This window comes from Falco cherrug, chromosome Z (assembly GCF_023634085.1).
Source record: "Falco cherrug isolate bFalChe1 chromosome Z, bFalChe1.pri, whole genome shotgun sequence".
Taxonomy (NCBI): domain Eukaryota; kingdom Metazoa; phylum Chordata; class Aves; order Falconiformes; family Falconidae; genus Falco; species Falco cherrug.
This window is the reverse complement of record NC_073720.1, coordinates 23,565,270-23,587,434: the sequence shown is the minus strand read 5'-3', so window position 1 is coordinate 23,587,434 and position 22,165 is coordinate 23,565,270. Positions and strand designations below refer to the sequence as shown.

The following is a 22,165-nucleotide window of genomic DNA, read 5'->3' as shown; positions in this document are numbered from 1 at the left end:
TTAATTTTCAGATTTCTACCATTTTGGAATCTGCATATGGTTTATCCAAACAAAAGGGGTTTTTAATGATTTTGTTGAAAGATGCCTAGCTGAGGAGTCTTAGTGTCAAAGGGGACCTCAAGCCTAGCTTGAAATAGAATTAACGTGTTCTGAAGAAGAAGGACAGATTTATCTAAGATCGAGCTGCAACTGCTAGAAGGCCTGGAGCTCCTTCTGTGTGATGGCTTATGCTGTCTGTACTGCTATCAGTAAAGTGATTCCAGTATGCTGAAGACTCATCAAACCTCCTTAGCTAGCTTGGGTGCTGATGTTAAATGCAGATGCACAGAATTTGGTGTAGGATGTAAAGACTGGAGTAAGCAAGGTGGGTCTTCAGGTAGCTACCCTAGGCTGAGCCTTTTGATGCTGCTATGACTGCAGTGTGGGTATCCCTCAAATTTATGTTTATAGTAGGATAGGTCTATTTGTATAAGCTAGTTGATGATAGTTTGAGCCAGTTGATCTCTGGTCATCATAAAGGTGTGGAGGGAGAACTCTGCTGGAACTTACGTTACCTGAGGGTCACGAAAGAAAATATATGGAGGAGGGAGGGATGAGTTAGAGCAGTAAGCCTGTATGTGTCAGATACAGAGTAGAGAAAGGAAGAGTTAAATTCTAATGACGTAGAAATCAAAGCAGAGCAGGGAGTGAAGTGACATTGCTAGTCCAAGACCTGCGGGGGTCTGGCTTTGGAACCACAAGAGCCTGGCTGTTAATTCAGTGGCCAGATTTGCTTATAAAGCTGTCTCTAGAGTAATGCTGAAGTCTACATTGTCAACTGAAATAGTCTAATGAGTTTGTACAGTGTTCATTTGCCTTCATGATATATCGTGGTTGAGCTGATTCTTTATTACTTTGCAGTCATGTTTGGTCCACAGAAAGATTCTGATTATAAGAAAGCAGGGAAGGGAGTTATTATTTTCCAGAGTTCCAAATGATGCTAACAATACACCAGCCAACAGCAAGGAATTATCTGTATTTTTATGCTATCTTATTTTAAACCATTTATCATAGAATCATTTAGGTTGGAAAAGACCTTTGAGATCGTCAAATCGAACTGTTAACCCAGGACTGCCAAATCCATCACTAAACTTTGTCCCTAAGCACCACATAAATGTATTCTTTAAATACCTCCAGGGATGGTGACTCAACGACTTCCCTGGGCAGCCTGTTCCAATGCTTGACCAACCTTTCAGTGAAGAAGTTTTTCCTAATATCCAGCCTAAACCTCCACTAGCACAACTTGAGGCTCTTGCCTCTTGTCCTGTTGCTAATTATCTGGGAGTAGCACCTACCCCCTACCTGCCTACAAACTCTTTTCAGGTGGTTGTAGAGAGCAATGAGGTCCCCCAGAGCCTCCTCCTGCCCAGGCTAAACAACCCCAGTTCCCACAGCTGTTCCTCCTAAGACTTGCGCTCCAGGAGCAAAGATTGCTTTGTGATGTGTCATATCTGAACCAGTCAGCAGTTTGATGGTGTTTGAATCATTTTTATTTTTTTTTTTCCCCCTCTTTCCTTTTTTCACTAGTAGAATGCTGAATTATTGCTTTTAGGATTCTGTAGGTGTCTGTCTTAGAAGCCTAACTAGATTCTGACAGAACAGTTTGTAACACTTGTTAGTCTGTACTTTATTCTCTTCTCATTGCTGTAGCTGCTAAGAACACATTTCTGTATGCAGCTTACTTTGGAAAAGGACGCTCTCAGTTTGGGTAGGTGTAGAATAAACCTTGAAGAGTGTCATAATCTAAATAAATATAGATTGACTTAGAAAGCAGATACTAAAAAGCCTAAATGTATTATTTCCTCAAAATAACAAATTTTTAAGCTACTCATCTGTTTTTTGGGTATGATGGCTTTTTATCAGTGATGTGTTTTTTCATGAACTTATTTAAAAACTTTTAGACACTTGAGGTGGATTTTATGTTGAGATTTATATTATTTTTATTTTTAAAAATAATATTTTAATAAATCATAATCTCAAAATAAGCTTTGTACATCTGTCCTAATTACACCAGTAATCCTACTGATTATGGTAAATTTTCAACTGTTATTCTAATGGTACGTTGCCAAAATTAATGAAGACAAATGACAGCATTAGAAAAATTGTTTCAGAATGGAGTTAATTTTTACCATTCTAAGTGCATTTGCAGTGTAGAAAAAGTAGTATGGAAATGTTTCTACAGTGCAATTATTTAAAATATTTCTTTTCATATAAATCAGGAGACTTAGGACTTACAGCAGAAAGAGTTTTTCTAGCTGTAATTCAGAACGTTATTTTTCCACACAAGCTAAGTATCAGAAGAAGGTCCAATAGAGCCAGACTTTGGTTGTCTGTGGTAGTTTTAAAGACATGGAAAACTAATAATAGAAAAAGCTATTTCTGTTGAGTGATATGTAACATGTATATTATTCTTTTCCTTCCTTGGTTTAAAGAGCTCTTTTTGGTTTGAGGTTTTTGAGGAAGAAACCAAATAAGATGTGTACTTTATTTTAAGGCAGAATGCTGTTGTGGTGTACCACTTTCTCTAAGGCTAAGGATATGTTGTAGTAAAGCTTTTAGAAAGACATCAAAAAATACTGTGCTATAAAAGAATATTGCTGTTTGTAACCTGTACAAATCTAATGAATGACCAAATTATGAGTGACGAAGTGTTGAAGAATTGTGATACAAAGCTTTTTATAAAAACTGACCAAAAGTCAGTATTTGTTCCATTAACTGTTTTTCCCTTGCAATTCTCTAGCATTAGTGACATTGCCTGCAATTGCAAAATAACCACTTTTTAATCATAGCTCAGTCTAGGTATGCAAAAGAGCATGGTGCAACTACAAGCTACTCATTGTTTTTTCATTTTTGTTTTCCGTAATTTAGAAATGGGAGTTGGAATTTTCAGATAGCTTGAGGTTTTTGATCCTTTAAGGGAAGTCTGAGATTTCAGTTTGATTCAGAGTTCAGTTTATAGTCCTAGGGTATTGGAACCAGGTTAACTTAATTTTTTAATTTATTTGTGTGTGTGTGTGTGTGTGTGTGTGTGGTGTGTGATCTTTTAACACCTATTCAAACATGAGACACATGATTGGGTACATAGATAAATCTTGTTGCATAGCATAAAGAGTAAAAATAAAAAAATAACTAAATTCTAATGAGCCTGTTATATTTATTGTTGAGCAAGGGTATATGAAAAGGACATTATTTGAATAGCTTATTGTTGAAACATTCAATAATAAAAAGCAAGTGTCAAAAAGTATGGTTTGGTCAAACTTAGTTTAAAACATGTGAAAAATAACCCATTCCTTTCAGAGAGAACATATTTGGATATGTTCCCTAGAAGTTAACTCTTAATAATTTGTAGTAGTTAGCTCTGTTTCCTTTTACTCAGGACAGAAGCAGGTCTTAGGCTTTACTTGTTTTCTGACAACCTTCTCAAGCAGGTTAATAGGCAAATCCTGTAGTAGTTAGTATGTGTATGAGGTACGTGTTCGTCTGTCTCAGTTATGAAGAGCTTTATGTCCAGTCATTCCTATTTGTTGGTTTTGTCTAGCTTCAGTTTTCTTCTATTAATGTACTTTTAATGTTTATGTACCAGTCATCTTTGCAGGTTTTTCCTCAGCAATTTGCTGTGACTGTGGGTTTTTTTGTGGGTTTTTTGTGTGGGGTTTTTGTGTGTGTGTTTATTTTCTCAACTCTTTTTGCCATTAAGAGATGCTTCTTTAAAAGCATCAGTTATTTCTGTCAATCTCTATCTCAAATATTACTTGGGCATATTGGTAGCTTTCAGGTAATTTTAAAGCAGGTTTACATGCTTATAAGTAAGTAGCTTGTATTTTGTACTGGTTTTGAACAGTTTGTGTTAAATAAGCTATGTGATGTGGGTTATTCTTCTTGTTGATTAGTTAAATTCTTCAAAGTGTAACCAATGCTAGTATTCATATATGTTTCCAGTCCTGTTACAGGTGTATTTCTATCTCAGTGTTACTTTGATGCAGATAGTCTTTTTTCCAGGCACAGTGAACATTTCCAGTAATATACAGCTAGTAATGACAGTGCTTTATAGAGACTCTTTTCCTTCAGTGGGACATTTCACATAATCAGACTGGTGGAAAGGACAATGTTATCCTTCAACATATAAATAGATATTAACATGTAAGAAGAAGTAATTAGTTTTGCCTTTGTATCTGCTACTGTAATACCAGTATGAAAACAACTTTCTGAATTGTAATACATATGCTTCAGAAACTCTAAAAAGCGCTAGAGCTCAAACGAAGGTGGCAGAAAGGGCACAGTGTGGTGGTGCAGTGCTGACAAAGTTCAATTTATTAATCTGACTTAAAAGAAAACAAAATTCAGCATGGGAGAGATCTCTACTGGGACAGAGGGACTCAACTTTGCTGATAAAGACGTAACAACATCCCCCAGATGGACATCGAATTAATTTGTTTTTAAGATTAAGGAGGAATTAACCAAGTGCTAAAGACACTAGAAGAAAAATCAATTAAGATGCATTCTTTACATCTGAAGTTCTCAAAGCCACAGAGGTACTTCTGTCAGGGAAGTTGTAAGTCTGTGCTGACCTGTTTTCTCTGCAAGCACTCAGAAATGACTGCTGTGGAGGGAGAGGCAGATGAACTGGATAACCTAGTACAGGTGTTCTCAATTATTTTGTAAACAAGTCTTAATATGAATTTGAGTAGCTTTTAAGGAATAGCTTTTTATTCTATGTAGCTTCTGGAATAAATTACTTACTTTTTTATGCTAGGTAGGGGTGAGTGGAGGCATGATTGAATTGAGATGCTTTCTAATGTTCAAACCTGTGATTTTGTACATCTTTCATTTTCTTTTTGTTTGTTAAATTAGGGAATACAGTTGCTTACATAGAACTCTGTGTGAACTTCCTAGTTGCACAATTACATGCATTAGGCCAGCAAGCCAACAGGTTGCACAGGGATCAGGACGAATCCTCTCTCCTTTCCCTGCAATGTACAGCTAGATAGGAGAGAAATGCCTTCTTTCCTCTAAGGTTCTGAGATTGGCTGTAGCTGCAAATAACTTACCTGACAAGACTGAGCAGTGCTTACATTATTTACAGAGGACTCATCTTTCTTATCTGTTTGATTTGGATCTTAGTCAAATGATCAGGATCGTGCTACTCATCAGATTTGCAAAGGAAAGGGTTTTTCTGGAAGTCAGAGTTGCAGGTAACTGAGGCTTCTTCAAGAGATAGTCTGTAGTTTGCATGTACACTAATAAATTAAATAAATACGTCACTGAGTTTTTTTCTTACACTGAGGACCACTGCCACAGAAATTCTCGTGTCCACACTAATAAAGCTGATTTCTGCAGAACAGAGTAGCTTTGTATGTATAGCCTGTTCATAATTGTGTGTGGCCACCTTCTGAAATTTTCATGGGAATTTTTTTTGTGACTAGCTGTTGTCATGAGCCAAATCTGTGCAAGAAACATTTTTTAAATGATTTGATGGACTTGTAAAACAGTTTAATAATACAGATAATAGAATTTCAGTGTCCAGGACTGTGGTCCCTTTCATTCTTTAATTCAGTGGTATAGATGTATATTTCAGCACGGGACATGCTCATATCCTGCCAAAAAAGACTAGGTATTTTTCCTTTCTAAGTCCCCTAGGAGGGCACACTAACACTTCATGTTTGATTCATGGCATGACAGGAGGCTGTTGTTGCTCCAGTTCTTGGCCATCCTGTTTGAACTGATAATTGTCTCTGCGGTTCCTTTCTGGCTGATGTGTCAGTCAGAGTTGTCAGTAACAACTGTACATACATCATGTATTTCCCACCTGTTTGTTACAGCACCCCTGCGGCTGTGCCCAGAAGCCCCAGTCCTCTTCCCTGCCTGCCTCATCAAATGACTTATCCATTCAGGGTGGGAACAGACGCACAATCAACAATCTTGCCTCATACCTCTTTCTACATTCCACTTCCCCAGCCTGGTCACATTTCAGGGATATATGCACCCATTTTACCCAGAGGCATAGGATGTTCTCTTCTGACTTGGGCAAAGGATTTCATTGGCCATCTCAGAATGATCAGGCTGCCATCTCATCCTGATGTTTTTTGCAACCTGCACATCTGTAATACATTCAAAATGTTGGGTGGTGGCTCTTTTACACATTTTGTCAGTGAATCAAGAAGAAAACATTTTAACATCTTGCAAACTGTGTTTGCGTAACTCTCATGACTTTTGTTACCTTTTTTCATCATTGGCTGAGGTAACTGTTGGCTTGAAAATTTGTTTTGCTTGTCTTTGGGGTCCTGAGGTATTTACTAAGGTACTTACCTAAGAGCTATGACTTACCTTCACCTTTGTGGTGTTTTTTTTCTTTCTTTCCTTTTGGTGCATTTGGGGTTTTTTCTTTTTCTTTTTGTTGTTGTTGCCTGTGGTTTTTTGTTTGGGTGAGGGTGGTTTTTGTTGTTGTTGTTTTGTTCTGTTTGTTTGTTTTTGTTTTTTGGTTTGTTTTTTTTTTAATAGCAATTAGACCTATTGAATCCCATGGGTAATCTGGATAATTTGTCATTTCAGGGGTTTCTTGGCTTGAAACTACTATCTGGCAATTACTGACTCTGTAGTCTTCTGCATTTTGGAACCCAGCATCTGTTTGTTAAATGGACTCCTTGGAAATTCAAAATACAGTTAGAGGAGGTGGTGTCAAAAGCAAAACAGACAGGCTGATATGGTTAAATCATATACAGAAGCAAATGATGGAAATGAGCAGTTTAGTACATAAAAATGATAAGAACTTTCAAACAAATCACGAGCAGAAATCATCCATATGAAAGGAAGAAAATAAAAAAAAAAGGGGGGGGGGGCTTGAAGATGTAGGTAAAGTAAGTCAGTAGAGTTTTTTTTTCTGATAAACTGAGGCATAAGAGTATATGAATGCACCTTACAGGAAATCAATTATTGCCTATAAAATTTTAATATTTAATGAAGCCATAATTAGAACACATTAGTACTTAGATATATTCTTACAAAAATAATTAGTATATTGGAAAATAAAAATGTTTTCCTTAGTTTTATTATCTAGTTTAAGTTCCATTGTCGTCATGTTTTCTTACAAATGCTAGCCTATGCATAATGAAGAACACTTGCTACCCAGCATAAACAGGGATACTGTGGTCTTTCTTTTTCAAAAATGTAACAGGATCAAGGAAGGTGCTTAATTCATATAATTCTCTCTTACCACAGTTCATTGTGAAACTGAACTGAAAGTGAGGAGTAACTTCAGATACATAGATGTATAAGAGTAAGCAGATTCAGACCATAAGGGCAAATTTTCAGCTCTGCTGAAATCAGTAATAGCATTTTACTTGAGCTTAGTGAACTGGCTTTCTTCTTAAACATCCATTTTATCTAAGGATAATTAGCTTTAATTGTCGTGCCCCCCCCCCCCCCCCCCCCCCCCCGCATTACCATTGGATATTAAAAAGCATTAGAAGACCAGTAATTCCCATGTATTGCACAGAGTTCCTTGTGTTCAATTCTAAACTACATTTTGAAGAATTTGACAAAGTTTGGGTTTTCTCACCAAATCAGCTTGAGCCCTGTCTGCTTTCTTTGAGGAATAATTTTGCATGAACTTCAATAGGATTAGATTCAGGCCTGTCCTAAATGCAGAAATAAGAAGTTTACTTCCTTAAATATCTTAAAGTAGGGAAATATTCAGTAAAAATCTATTTTTGTATCTGTGTCATCTTAAAGCTTTGTGACATACAAAACCTGATTATATTCTAACATATTTTATATAGGAATGCGATTTGATTGCCTTCCCCTTCCCAAACAGCAAATGGGAAATCAGTGAGAGCTTTATGTGCATATAGGATGGCAGAGTTTGAACCACTTTGATGAGATTCTGTATATATGAACATTTGAGTTCAAAATTAGTGCTTAATCCCACAAACTACTCCACACTTAGTACCTTCAAAAATCACAGGAATTCCGTGTGGTCACAGCGGTCTACACGTATAGAGAGTTTACTGGATTTGTTCCAAATTTTAAGCTTTGTTATTATGTCCATGGATTTGGCTTACAGACAGACCATAAGTCTTTTAGCACTGGAAGGTGTATCTCTTGTGATCAGACTCCTAGTGATGAGTCCTTAGGTTATTTTTAACACAAATGTCCGGTTGCCTGAAATTAGTATTTGGGTTAAAAAATAAAGCATAAAAGATGCTATCTTTTCATGTTTGTTTTCACTCACCGTTCAAAAGAGTAGAATTTGTTCTGAAACATACAAGGAATTCAGTATAAATCCTTAAAAATCAAAGACATAGGAGTGTTCTCATATTACTAGCTGTATCATAGGATTGTATATTCAAAACATGAAGATGTAATTAATAAATTGGCTGCTGCATGACTAGTGCTGCTACTATCAGCAATGTCACAGAAGACATTTTAATTCCATTTTCAGCTCCAGATACTTACATGTTAACTACACAAAAACTCAAGCTTCTGTATTTGAAAGATTGTATCTGAAATAGAAAATTCTTAAGGTATTATGTAGCTTTTCATGAAAATGTTTTTCGTTTGTTATAGTATACACTTAAGGCACATATAATCATTGGAATATAATTACAAGGGAGCTATAAAGGTAGTTCATAAGATTTTTTTAAAATATGTAATTGTTGGTGTAATATTTGAGAGTTACAGTTTTAATTGGAATCAAAGTGTAAGTAGTAGAGTTTACTGTTAGTATTGTTTAGCTGATCGGTGTGAGACTGTAAAAGGATTCCAGTTATGTTCAAAAAGTAAAATTAAGTTTTTTGAGTCAGTAGCAGCCTATAGAAATGCTGCTGTAACTTCGCAACAGCGTGGCAGACTGCTTTATGGAGCCGGTGATTACAAAGATCCACTTTAACCGTTTTTTTTTCTCACTGGCAGGTGTCCCACTGGCCTGAGGCCAGCGGCTGTGAGTGTACTGCAGCTTGTGGTTTACACCAGAGTGTAGAAAATGAACAACACCAGCTGGGTGCACATAATTAAGCTGATTGTGGTCTGACAACTTGAATTATGATACAGATAATGTGACAAATATACAAAATATATTACAATGTGATTCTCTGACATATTTTATCTACATTTTTTTCTCCTTAACAGATATGATATCTGCACTTACAAAAACAAGCCTTGTGGAACATTGGGTAAGATCATAAGGAGAAATTTCAGCTTGTATTTGCCGTTTCCTTGCTTTATACTTGCCTATTGTTTTATTGACCTATTAGATCTTTTTAAGGCTATGCTTTCAAAATTTTGCAGTTTTATAAACATGAACAATAAAAAGTAACCTTGGTGGGTTTTGGCTTTCTTACATTGCTGGAAGCTTAAGTGAGCTGCTGCTGTGTGTTTCTTCTCTGGCAGCTGTAGTTCTGAGAAAAACTATCAGATCACTCAAACTTTGTTGTTACAGAAGAGAACTTGCTCTGTATGTACATTTAACCTGTCTCCATGATCTTGTTTAAAAAAAACAAAAACAAAACAAAAGCAAAACTCAAAGACCACAGAACACTTAAAACCCAACCAACCAAAAAAACCCCAACCCTTTTGAAAGAAACTGCCTTTGATGTTTATGTCTTTGACGTTTATGTTGCTGTGTTGTACACAGAGAGTATGGCTTCAGATTGTTTCTTTCACAGACCTACAGAAAAATACCACAGTGATGTGAATTACAGTAACATTGAAACTACTGAAAACAAAGGTTTCATAATGGAGAAGCACACAGCAACCTTAGGTGCAGGATGGAGAGCTATTGTTCTGTAGAATCTGTACCTAAATTTGTCACCAAATGTTATTTATTGTACTATAGTTATTACCTTTAATAGTGTTTTATGATATGACAGATATTATTCAAAGACTAATGTAACATTTATTTAGATTTTTCCAGTTTCCATCTTTTCAGAAGCCTCTTTCTCAAAGTAATTAAAGATACAATTCTAAGTTGATTATTCAAATTCAAATTATTAATACTTTTCTCAATCAGAGCTCACAAGTGTATTTACTTTGTCTTTTCCTGAATTACTTTGATAGCCTTAACTCGTGTTAATTTTGTACCAGTCCTGCTCAAGTCAGCAAGATGCTTCTGGCACAGCGATGTAGTTTGCATGGGGAAAGGTACCAGAATGTTGCCATCTGCATAAACAATATCCACAGCATGTTTTAGTAAAAGGCAAATGATGCTGATTAATTTCTAAATGTAACTGATCTGCTTTGACATCTGTGTGGAGGAGACAAAATGGAAGAGACTGCCTACATTGGTGTCATAGAAACATGTGAACTATTTTATATTTTTATGTGATATTTTTAACTCAGGTCATTAGTGTACCAGTTCTTACTGTGTCAGACTTTGGCATAAAGGTAAATTCTGCTTCATGTGAATCCAGCTTAAACAGAGGATAGGCTTTGGCAAATGTTTTATTAAGCAAAAGGCTCGATTTAAATAAATAAATAAATAATTTTAAAAATAAAAATTACATATGGTATCAGTTCCAACTCAGTGTTCTAGGACACTTGGCAACACAACCATAACAATATATTTGGATTATAGACATTGAATGGGAGAAGAGACAAGGCCCCTGTGGCCCTCCTTTGCAGGTCATTTAATATGCGTAAGTCCCAGGGACCCACAGTAACTTAAGTTTAAGCATATATTTAAGGAGTTTGTGAGAAAAAGTCTCAGAGAAGTCTCAAAAGGTCAAAAGAAATCTGAATCATTGCTGTTCTAGGAAGAAGTGGAAGTAGAGGATTTTGTGTGGCATAGACATCTCTTTCCTATTAAAGTTTCCTAAAACAGGGAGTCTTTCATAGAACCTCTTAGAAAAGAGACCTCAGATGTCTTTGCAGTGCATCTGTGGCTCCAGTGAAGGACAACTCAGTTTTTAAATCTGAGCCATGGACTGAGTTCTTGATGTGATCTTTGTCACTTTCTGTAAGCATGGTATGGGATTGTGTTAATCTGCTCCTGTAAGTCACTGCAGCAAGCGCTCAGTTACAAGATCTGAACATGGAGATGACTTTATTGCTCAAGTGTGGTAGACTTTGCAGAGGAACATGACAGCTCGTATATAAGTATTGCCACGTTGTCTTCAGCATGTCCTAGTCAATTAGAATAGCATAGGTGAACTGTAGTTACTGTATTTCCTGAAAAAAAACCCCACCCACAAACAAACAAAAAAACCCAACAAAAAACCCAACAGATTTTTCTCCACGGGTAGTCTTTTTTCTTCTGATGTTTTAACCTGTCCTCAGTGGGTGTGCCTAGACTGATTATAGCAGTGGTACTGTTTTGATGCAAATTCTGCCAATGCACATTATCACCTTTTGCCCATGTCAGTTTGGTTATCATAGTAGTTTTTGTATCTGCAAACTAGGTTTGTTTTGGGGAAAACTGTCAGAACACACACTCCCTAAATGCTCCATATCTGCCTATGGGAGACACTGGGGTCTGTGGTGAAAGTTTATGAAATTGATTACTTTAGTTAGAAATTATTTAACTGGGACAGTGAGCTCAGGGAGCTCAAGGACAACTTTAATGAGAAGGTGGTGTGTGTCCTGAGCCCCCTGAACAAGCCAGATATGAGCAGGACCATCCAGACAATAAATGCAATGCAGCTGTGTCATGGCAGTAACTCCACCACACTCGGGTGTCTGGCCAGCATCCCTGGCATGTGTGAACCTTACAAATCATGACATAGTGCACACCTGCACTTAGCCTAAAGTTAAAGTTTACATACACTAGGTGTGTAAACTATTTTTGTTTTTTTCACTGAGTATAAAGGTGGGCAAGCTCCGGGACTGGGACAGGAGCCTCACCTATGGGTGGATGCACCATGTAGGAATTTTCCCAGTTACCAAAAGACTCCTGGTGCCAGCTGCAAAAGGGCTTTCATGGGGCTGAAGTGTGGGCCTGGATGGTGTTAACAGTGTAATTGGTGATGTGTTCTTTTCTTAGTCTCTGTAATGCTTTGCAGTAATGATTTGATGCTTTGCTCCTATTGCTTTTTTATCATAATGTACCTGTACTAGTACTGTTTCCTTTTATCACATTGCATGCTATTTTCCATTATTATTTTGTAATATAATAAACTTAATTTATTCTTATATTTGATTTGGAAATAATTTTTGCTTGGTATCCAGTCAATCAGCAAAACAGGGTCTAAACCACTAGACCTTTTTTCCCCTGTAGAAAGTTTTGAACCACACGTGTAGTAAATATGTTCAGCCTGTGGGATTAAACTAGCCCAAAGTAGAGCGTCCAACCCACATACAAAGATATGTGAGGAGCCTCAGTATTAGTGCTTCACTCTGCTGACCTGCTCCTATGGCTCCAAATTACTTGCTAATGTGGACACAGCCAGGAAGCACTTGTCATCTTATGCTTGCTTACTGTTAGTCCAAACAGAATAATTTGATGTGCCTGCTTGTATAGAGTATGATTACACTCTTCCCTGTTCCCTGCCCCATGCCTCCCATACCCTAACGAAAGTTACACATTCTCCAGACATTTTTTTGTTATAGTGTAGTTAACTGAGCAGGTAATTTCCTTACAGAAAGGATTACTGCTGCTCTCAGATAAGAAACTCTAGGGAGGAATACATTAAATAAATCTGATGTTTAGATCTTTCTCTAGTGGCACTAAATTATGATTGCAGTATGTTGTGTGATAATTTTTTGTTGAAGAATGTGTAAGGTACAGAAGAGCTATATTCTGTAAATGTCAGTGGCTTTCTCTCTAAAGTAATGTTTAAGTAGTGCTTGTAATACAATAAGGTATTAATTCCAGAAGATGATGGGTGATAAATGGAAAAGACTTCTATGGTTAAATGAATTCTTGTTATTAACATGTCTTCTCTCTCTTCATAGATGCATTCAGGTTTGTTTTTTTATTTTTTTTAACGTACCGTGTGGGGCTTTTCATAGCTAAAAAAGTTGCTTGTATGTTTTTATGAACCCACTAAACTTAAACAGATTTCTTTAGAAAAATAATGTGGATACACTTTGCTTTCTTCAGGCTCAAGAATGTTAAAATAGAAATGCTTTCTTGAGTTCCCTCTCCTGGCTCAAGTTACTAGGTGGTCCCAAGTTACCAGAAGTAAAATTTATAAATCTAACCCCTAGTCTAGACATTTTCCAGCACTGACTGCAGTTCAAAAAATATTAATGTCTAGCCGGCAAAGTGAAATTCCCCCCAGTGATTTTGCAAATGACTAGAAAGTTAACCTTTTGCCAACTGCTCCTTCTGTGCATAGAGGTTATTAAAAAGAATCCAGGCATTTATAACTAGGGCTTTTAAGACTGAAACACCTTGGCATGACCCTTTGTGTCTCCTTCTGTTTATTCAGGCTTGGCCTCTGTGGCTGGAATGTGTGAGCCTGAAAGGAGCTGCAGCATTAATGAAGACATTGGCCTAGGTTCAGCTTTTACCATTGCACATGAGATTGGTCACAAGTGAGTGTGTTTAAAAAAAGAATACGTTTTAATGTATTACCTTTTCAATATTAGTTTAATAATAGATACATTTTTTCCCTGCATGGCTGTACCATCTCTATTCTGGTGCTCCATGTTTCTGTATATAGTATTCAGGAGTGGCAGTGACTTTTATTTAGTATTTATTACCAAGGACTTTAAATTTAGAACTGAAGGCTCATTCTTTACCCTCTGATTTCAGATTCTAGTTAAATATGTGCTTTTGAGATCTGGCTTACAACCTTCCTACTCTGTTTCATATTTTTAAATATTTGGCTTTGAAAATTTTCTCTTGCCCCCCTCTTACTTTTGTGTCCATTTCTTTATGAAAGAAAAGCGGTTAAAAGGTAATTCCCCCCTTTTTTGTTATTCTTTCTTAAATATAGTTCAAACTATTTTCAGTAAACATTGATTCTGTTGTCAATATTCATACACTTTTGGTCATCTTTCACTCAAACACATGAAATATATAGAACAGTCAGAGTAGTCATAGCATCACTTGTTACATTTTAAGCATCAGCATATTTTAAAGAGCATGATGTTATGCGACTGACAAAATCTGAGTTTGGTCTGGAAATATTTCAGGTCTTCCTTCAGCATTTTTAATCTATTGTGATGACTAGAAAGACAAGTAACCTGTTATCAAGGGGTTTCCTTCTTTGTTTACATGGCTTGACCAACAATGCGTTATGGATGACGTTTTTCCAGTCATTAGCTGATGCAATTGCTAGAAGTTCCAATGCAAACCGAAATGGAAGCTATCAACCTGCTGATCACAAAAAGGAGTTGGAAGTAAACAGTTATTTCCAGCCCAGCTATCATGTGAGGTAGTCACTGGGCAAGTATGATCTCATTTATGTTATGATGAAAAAAGTCCTGTAGCTGCACTGAAGCAGACAAATTTTAGAATCCAAAAGCAATCGTAAGATACGAACAAAAATAATTTAAAACATACGTAATTCTCCTCATCTTCATTTCCTTCTTTTCCTTCACTTGTATTAGTTGAAAAAAGTAGGGTAAAGGAAAATATATTTCCACTGTTGAAGAAAGGGCTTCTCCAAATCACTCATAGTTATGAAGTTCCTGTTAATAATATTTTGAAGTAATAGGTGACCTCGCTGTGAATTTGTCACGTTTAACAAGAAAAACAGTATTCCAATACCACATCGTCATTCTAATCCATATGTCATGCAACATATTTTATACGTGTTATTCCACAGATACATGACAATAATTTAAAAATATGCAGCTATTTTATCATGTAAAGCTGGCATGATAAGAATTGATTTGAAGAGCTCAGACTTTGGTTAGAATCCAAGAAAAATAATATAGTGATAGCGTATATCCTGTGATCACAGGAATTTTTTTAACCATCTATGTTTTCTTTTTTCTTTCCATATCTTTTGGCTGCTTATACATAAAGTCTTTTAAAATTCTGAAATCTCAGCTCTCTGAGGCTTTCACTTCATCATTCTCAGCTCTCTGAGGCTTTCACTTCATCATGTAGCTGGCATGACATGTCAAACGTTGGTTTGAAAATAAAGTAGAAATTATACTACTTTAGCTTTTATCCAGTGCACAGTGATTCAAGAAAGTTGCACTGCAGGCTTGGGGTTAAAAATTAATGTGCCATGTAGATACCTTCGGTAAAAACTGAGAAGAATACACGGGCAAAAAATCTTCATGTTTTATAGCTTTTTGTGCTATTCAAGCATTACCTCCCATTCACCCATGCTGTGACTGAATGCTTCTACGTCTAAATCAAGGACATTCTTATTTCCAGTCAGCTTCATGCTTCCTAGTACCTGCTTATGTGTACTTGCATATGCGAGTAAAATAATCATTTGGTGAGCCTTGTAGACTTTTCTTTGGCTGTACCATGATGATTGCTTTTCTCTTCAGACAACATGGGAAGTAGGAAATTGGCTTAATTGTCAAATGAAAAACGGAAGCATTTAAGGGACATGTCTGTACTGAATAGATAACAAAAAATCACTCTATTAAATTAGAATGGAAGAATTGCAGTTGGAAAGATCATTTTTTAATTTATTATATAGTTCCATGGAATACTGAGTGTTTTTTTAAAAATATTGAACTAAGGAATAAAATTATTTTATGATTAAAAGAGAACAGTAATGATAATACATACATTTTGATAATTACCCACAGTTTCTCCAATACTGGATTTGTAAGATTTACTGATGGAAGTAGGGCTCAACTTGTTCTTAGTTTCTAGTAGTTTATTAAATTATAGATTGATGAGAAATCATCAGATCATTCAGTCTGACTTTCTGTATATCATAGTGTATTAAGTTTAACTCATTTAACCCTGGTGTTGATCCAAGTAACTTTCATATGGTTGAAGAACATTATTCAGAAGAGCACTTAGTCTTGAATACTTAGAAACTGAGAGTGTGATTATTTTGCTCAGTCCTACTTCCTGTAAAATATTTGTAAGTATTTTTCAACATACTTTTTTGGCTTCCGAGCCTTACTACTATTAGTTGTTATAGGTATATAACTCAGTTTTGGTGCAGATAAGCTGTGTGCAGTTGAGACTCATAACCAGCCTTATTACTGAAGGTGACCATACACTGTGATTAATTCTATATTTCTTTCTTGAGGACATAAAGATTGGTTTTAGACTAACAGTTTTATGATTGTTTCTCCCTATGCATGGTTCTGAGAATAGCACAAACTTCTAATTACTTAGAATACGTTTGTGAATCGGATAAAGTTCAGAGTGGGCCCTTTAGCCTTTAGAATAGTATCTCTAGACTTGATTTATGATGCTTGACTTACTGCTTACTTTCCTGCCATTATATATTTCACACCAAAGAAATGCTTAAGATTTCTCATAAGTACAAGTCTAAACTAGTGGTTGCTCATGGCAGGAGTGAGAACTGAATGTGTATCCCCTGCGTTGTGAAGAAAGGAACTATTTTCAGGCTAGAGTATGCTCTTAAGCTCAGACAAATGGTACAATTTAAGACTCAGTCCCATTTTCCGTTACCCTACTGGCTGAATTATGTGGCTTTCTGCTGTATGCGTTTTAATTGGGATACTTTCTTAAAATGCCTAGCTTGCCCCATGCATGCCATACAGGATGCTTAGTTAAATTGATATGGAATTTCAGGTTCCATTGAAAGGGGTGTATCCGTAAAAGAAAGGCATTGTGCCATTCATTTTTGCAGTCCTATGGATTAGCTGAGATCTGGAAACTAAATAACAAAGTGAAACAGACAAAATTAAAAAAAAAAAAAAAAAAATGGGCGGGGTGGGGGGAAGTTTCAAAATACGAGGATAGTGGGCTATGTTTACAACAAAGAGCTGCCCATAAAACTTGGAGTAGGAACAGAATTTACTAAAGACAGGCAGCTATTGAGGGCTGTTACAGAAGGAGCAGGGAGAAAAGACAGGTATCTGAAGTAATATTTGAAAAGTCAGAATTGTCTTGATTTATGGTAAATGTAATAAACTGAAAATAGAGGAGTTCAGCAGTCATATCTTTACTGGAAAAAAAGGTGTGAGAAATAATAAGATGATACAGTCTAACAGAGTAAATTGGCTTTGAGATGAACAATAATTTTTCAAGCATGTATTTAGTTCTGAATTAGTTTATGCAGCTAAAAATATGCGTGCAATTCTAGCACTTTTAAAAAAAAAGTCTTTTCTTAGTCTGTATGCAAAGTAGAAAAATATTATAAATACCTCTCCTCCCATATGAGAAAGTTGGTCTTCAGTGTTGCAGTAGAAATTTCTGATCTAGAAAATCCTAGCAGTACTTTCAGAAGGTGTTTGTCTTTTCCTCATTCTTCTGGGATCAGTGAGCTTCATGTTTGATCAGTGTGTTGAGTTTGTGTGGTGAAGTTTTGGTAGCTGTGGTCTGCCAGGATGGCTTCTGTGAACAACTGCCAGAAGCTTCCCCTATGTCTGACAGAGCCAGGGCCAGCCTGCTGCAAGATGGACCTGTCGCTGGTCAAGGCTGAGCCCATCAGCAATGGTGGTAGTACCTCTGGGATGACATATTTAAGAACTGGGAAAAAAAACCCTGTGCAGCTGCAGCCAGAGAGGAGTGAGACTGTGAGAGCAACAACCCTGCAGACCCCCAGGTCAGTGCAGAAGGAGGGCAGGAGGTGCTCCCGGCACCAGGGCAGAGATTCCCCTGCAGCCCGTGGGGAAGCCCATGGTGAGCCAGGCTGTGCCCCTGCAGCCCATGGAGGTCCATGGTGGAGCAGATATCCACCTGCAGCTTGTGGAAGACCCCACACCAGAGCAGGTGGATGCCTCAAGGAGTCTGTGGCCCTGTGGGAAGCTCAGGCTGGCATAGGTTCCTGGCAGGACCTGTGGCCCCACCGAAAGAGCAGCCCAGGCTGGAGCAGGTTTGCTGGGGGGAACCCACGCTGGACCAGTCTGATCCTGAAGGACTGCACCCTGTAGGAAGGACCCACACTGGAGCAGTTTGTGGAGAAACTGTAGCCTGTGGGAAGGACCCCATGCTGGAGTAGGGGAGGAGTGTGAGGACTCCTCGCCCTGAGGGGGAAGGAGTGGTGGAGACAATGTGTTAAACTGACCACAACCCTCATTCCCTGTTCCTCAGTGCTGTGCAGGGGGAGAAGGTAGAGAGAACTGAAAGTAAAGACCAGGAAGAAAGGAGGAGCAAGGGGAAGGTGTTTTAAGATTTAGTTTTTATTTCTCATTACCCTACTCTGATTTGATTGGTAATAAGTTAAACTGATTTCCCCAAGTTTAGTCTGTTTTGCCCATGACAGTAATTGGTTAGTGATCTCTCCCTGTCCTTATCTTGACCCAGAAGTCTTTTGTCTATTTTGTCTCCCCTGTCTGGCTGAGGAAGGGAGTGATAGAGTGGCTTGGTTGGCACCTGGTTTGACCCACAAGTAGTCAAACCTCAGCTACATTATAGGACCTGAGTTTGAGTAAGATTTCTAAAGTAATGCATGTCAAGGAACGTATGTGTTGCCCAACTAGAAGGAAAATACTCCAGTCTGTGGTAATAAAGACACATATACCAAACTTCATAAAAGCTTTCAAAAATAGTTGAAACACAACTGGGATGAATTGTACTAACACTACCTCCTGCCAGCTCTCCCATGGCCAGATCTCCGGCTGATCCTGTTACCGTTTCATCATGCCTTCCATCCTCAACTATAGCAGGGCTAACAGATTGTCTCAAATCTACAGTGTATGAACACTTCAACACCAGCCAGAACAAGTTAAAATGAGTCCCTGGTAGATGCCTAGAGTCCTGCTGGATGCAAAGGATTGACAGAGAAACAATGGCTGAAGTTTTTAGGGACAGTTCAAGTAACCGTTTTTAGTTAAAAAAACCCCACAAACATACCAAATGTGTCCATTTTTTGGCTGGACAAGCCGCTTAAGACCATACATAATCATATTCTCGCTCCCTCACCACCACCACCACCACCACCTGCCCTGATTTTTCTTGTTAAAGGAACATTCTGTTATGTCTGCCTCTGTAATACTGCAGGTATAAATGCATGCAACTTCTATAAAAAAGTCTTAATTGGGACTTCAGTTTTAATGATGTTTTGTGCATATAGAATGAAATACCATAAACCTAAGGCTGGAAGAACAGTTCTGTTTTCTGGGACATGTTTATATTTACAATATGAAAAAGGCTTGTGTTATTTAGACACTGTGAAAAATTCAAGTTTAGAATTTCCAGTAGTAAAATGATTTGTCTAAATCAAAGCATTGTGATCAAGGAAAAGGAATGTAATAACACTTCATAGTTCTTAAGTGTAAAAAGAATAAATGGGGTTTAAGAGGAAGGTTTTCCTAACCTTCAGAGCATCATGAATTTCCAAAGGAAATCTGAGCTCTTAAGTTTGCTTCCTGATTAGAGCCAATACTTTCCACTTTGACCTACAGTGTAGAGACCTGATGTATTCATACTCTGGCTTTGTACAGCACACAGACCTTACTTGATGTTACCCTTGTGGCATGAAAACCTGATAGCTATGGCAATGTAAACCAGGAGAAGTTAGTACTCTGCTTTTTCTAATACTCCCACACGTCTGTCATTTCCCCATAAGAAAGTTTATGTTTCTGAATAGGCTGCAGTTTTTAGCAAATCAGAATTTGCTGTGCATTTAAGAGCTCATACCTTATTTAATATTAAATTCTGCTAATGTTTAAAAATTGTATTTGATGTTGTGTTTGATCATCAGCTGTAACTTGGAGAAGAATGATGCTTAGGAAGTAAATGGGAAAAATGATATGATAAAAGTATGCTAAATTTGTGCTTATTTGCATGACAGGTATGCTTGTTATAAAGCTACCATTATGGAATTAGTTTATTTCACAAATTTTCAGGGAAGTAGTATGTTTGCACAGCATCAAAATTTTAAATTCTGCATTACTTCAAATAAAGGATTAGGGATGCTCCAAACCATATAATGATTTCCAAATGCAGGAAATCTGCAGTTAAGGTTAAAACCTACAGTAAGAGAAGGAAATAGAAAGTTAAGTAACTAATTAACCTTGATTCCTCCCGTGAGGGGAACTACACAGTATCATGTATTTTAAATAAATGCTATCAACGTTTGTGATCCTAAATGAAAATAAACTGATTTTTCAAGACCATACATTTTTATTATTTTCTCTTTTATTTGCAGTGTCATTTACGGGTCAGTTGCAATTTGCATGCTGTTACAAAGGTACAACCAATGCTTTTATAACATTGACTAGAAACAGGTGGAAGGCTACATAGAAAGAGGAGAACGTTCTCTTGTAAAACAGTATGGGAATATAGTTAAAAAGGTAAAGAAAAAGTGCTGATCTTCTATTACTTTAGAACCATAAAATGTGAAGATTGTATCTTCTCACAAAATTTACCATGACATTATATCAATTGACATATTTATCACTGCTACTAGACCTGAGAATAATTGAGAAAATTACCGTGTATGTCCACACAGAAATTGTGTTTTGTTACATTGAGTTCATAGCTCTGATATTGTAGGGGAAAAAATATATTTTATTCTTTAATGGTAGATAATGTTTACATTCATGCACTTTTTGTTGAACAAAATAATGCTGAAACTCTTCCCTCCTTGTACATGTTTTGATGTCACTAAGAAAAGGCAAAAACTACTGGTAACATTTACACATATAGGGAAGCTGACAATTTTCTTATTATTTCAATGTAAGCTGTAAATAGATGTTCTAAGCTATATGAAATATATATTTAGATTTTAATGAAACCTTTTTAATAACTGTGAGAATACAACATACTAAAAACCTAAATGAATACAAGGTTTATTAAAAAGTTGGTATCTAATAAAATGAACTGGCAGTTTTTACAAGCAAATTGTATTTCACCCTTTAGGTTTTATATCTAGTACAAGAATACTTGATCAAGCATGCTCGGTACATCTTCTCACTGTAGTAGACATTTATTGTTAGAAGTTTTTAAAGTATTCTTCACTGGTGCATTTTGTGATTTTTCCCTGCCCTTTTCTTCATTCTCCATAAATGTTTTGAGAGTAATGTATGTAACTCATGTGCTGAGGTACTGGCGGAAGTTTTGGCAACATACCTGGGTCAAGATACTTAGCTTGAAAATGACCCATTTCCCTCTTAGTATGTATGTTTATTTTTTCTCTCCTAGTGCAAGTAAGTAGTATAATAAGACTTCTTAAGATTAAAGTTTCTTTTGTCTTTTGGACAGAAAGGTTTCTTTTTCCTAAAGAGTTACATGTAGTTATGCAGCTTTAAATCAGCCTCAGGTAAGAATACAAGAAGATCAAGTGCTTGATTTTACAGTATTTCTCTTGCCTGTATTCCTGTAACTTTGTTGCCTCACCTGACTCAAGATCTCTGTCTCTGGTATGCTTCTTCCTTATGCCGTTAAATGAGTGGAAGAGCAAACTGTGGTAAGTGGTAATAGCCACTACTTTAAAATAATTAGGTGAAATTCATGCAACTCATGAATTGATAAATCATAAGTGACTGAAAAATGAGCATATCCTGTTGTGTTTAGAGAAAGGAAAAATTAGCAATCTCTGCAGTTCTGAATGCTCCAAACACTAAGAAAGTTATGAAATGGTTTTATATGCAAATCATTAGTACTACAGTTGGAAAGCAGAGATAATTGATTGTTACTGAGGAAAAGCAGTTCACTTGAGTAGCACATTTCAGGTAACTTTCAGTGCTATGAAAGTACATGGTATACAAAATAAACCTCAGTGAACAGTATTGAGGAGCACTCATTGGTTTGGATCTGTCTTCTCTGCATCTTAAGTGTTTGGATAATAAATCAGGACAGTAATATCCTGGCTGTCTCACAGAATAACTGCTTTCATTCCAGATATATTGGCAATAAGTGTTTCGGCGACCATAAGCATCATAGTTTAGAACTATCCAACAAATCAGTAAACTAATCTTAAACACAAATTAAATTGTAGCGACCTGCAGTATTGTTCCTTCACAAGATAAAGGAAGGGTAGACAAGATGTTTACATTCCCATCCTTCCGTCTGCTTATACTCCAGTGTCTCTGGTTATCTATTGCTGTTTTATTCAGTGCAGCTGAGACTAGTTATCTCCCCTGTGATTTCTGAGGTCAGATCTTAAGTTGGACGTGTATTCGAATAACT

At 36.8% G+C, this 22,165-nt stretch overlaps 1 protein-coding gene across 1 annotated transcript in view; it reads left to right on the top strand.

The window, feature by feature from the left end:
- Positions 1 to 22,165, top strand: part of ADAMTS6 (ADAM metallopeptidase with thrombospondin type 1 motif 6) — a 158,764-nt gene that overhangs the window by 49,738 nt on the left and 86,861 nt on the right. Inside the window, exons 8-9 of the mRNA XM_055699675.1 lie at positions 9,163 to 9,206; positions 13,401 to 13,506. Coding sequence (XP_055555650.1) covers positions 9,163 to 9,206; positions 13,401 to 13,506 — 150 coding nt within the window. The remainder of the gene's footprint in view (positions 1 to 9,162; positions 9,207 to 13,400; positions 13,507 to 22,165) is intronic.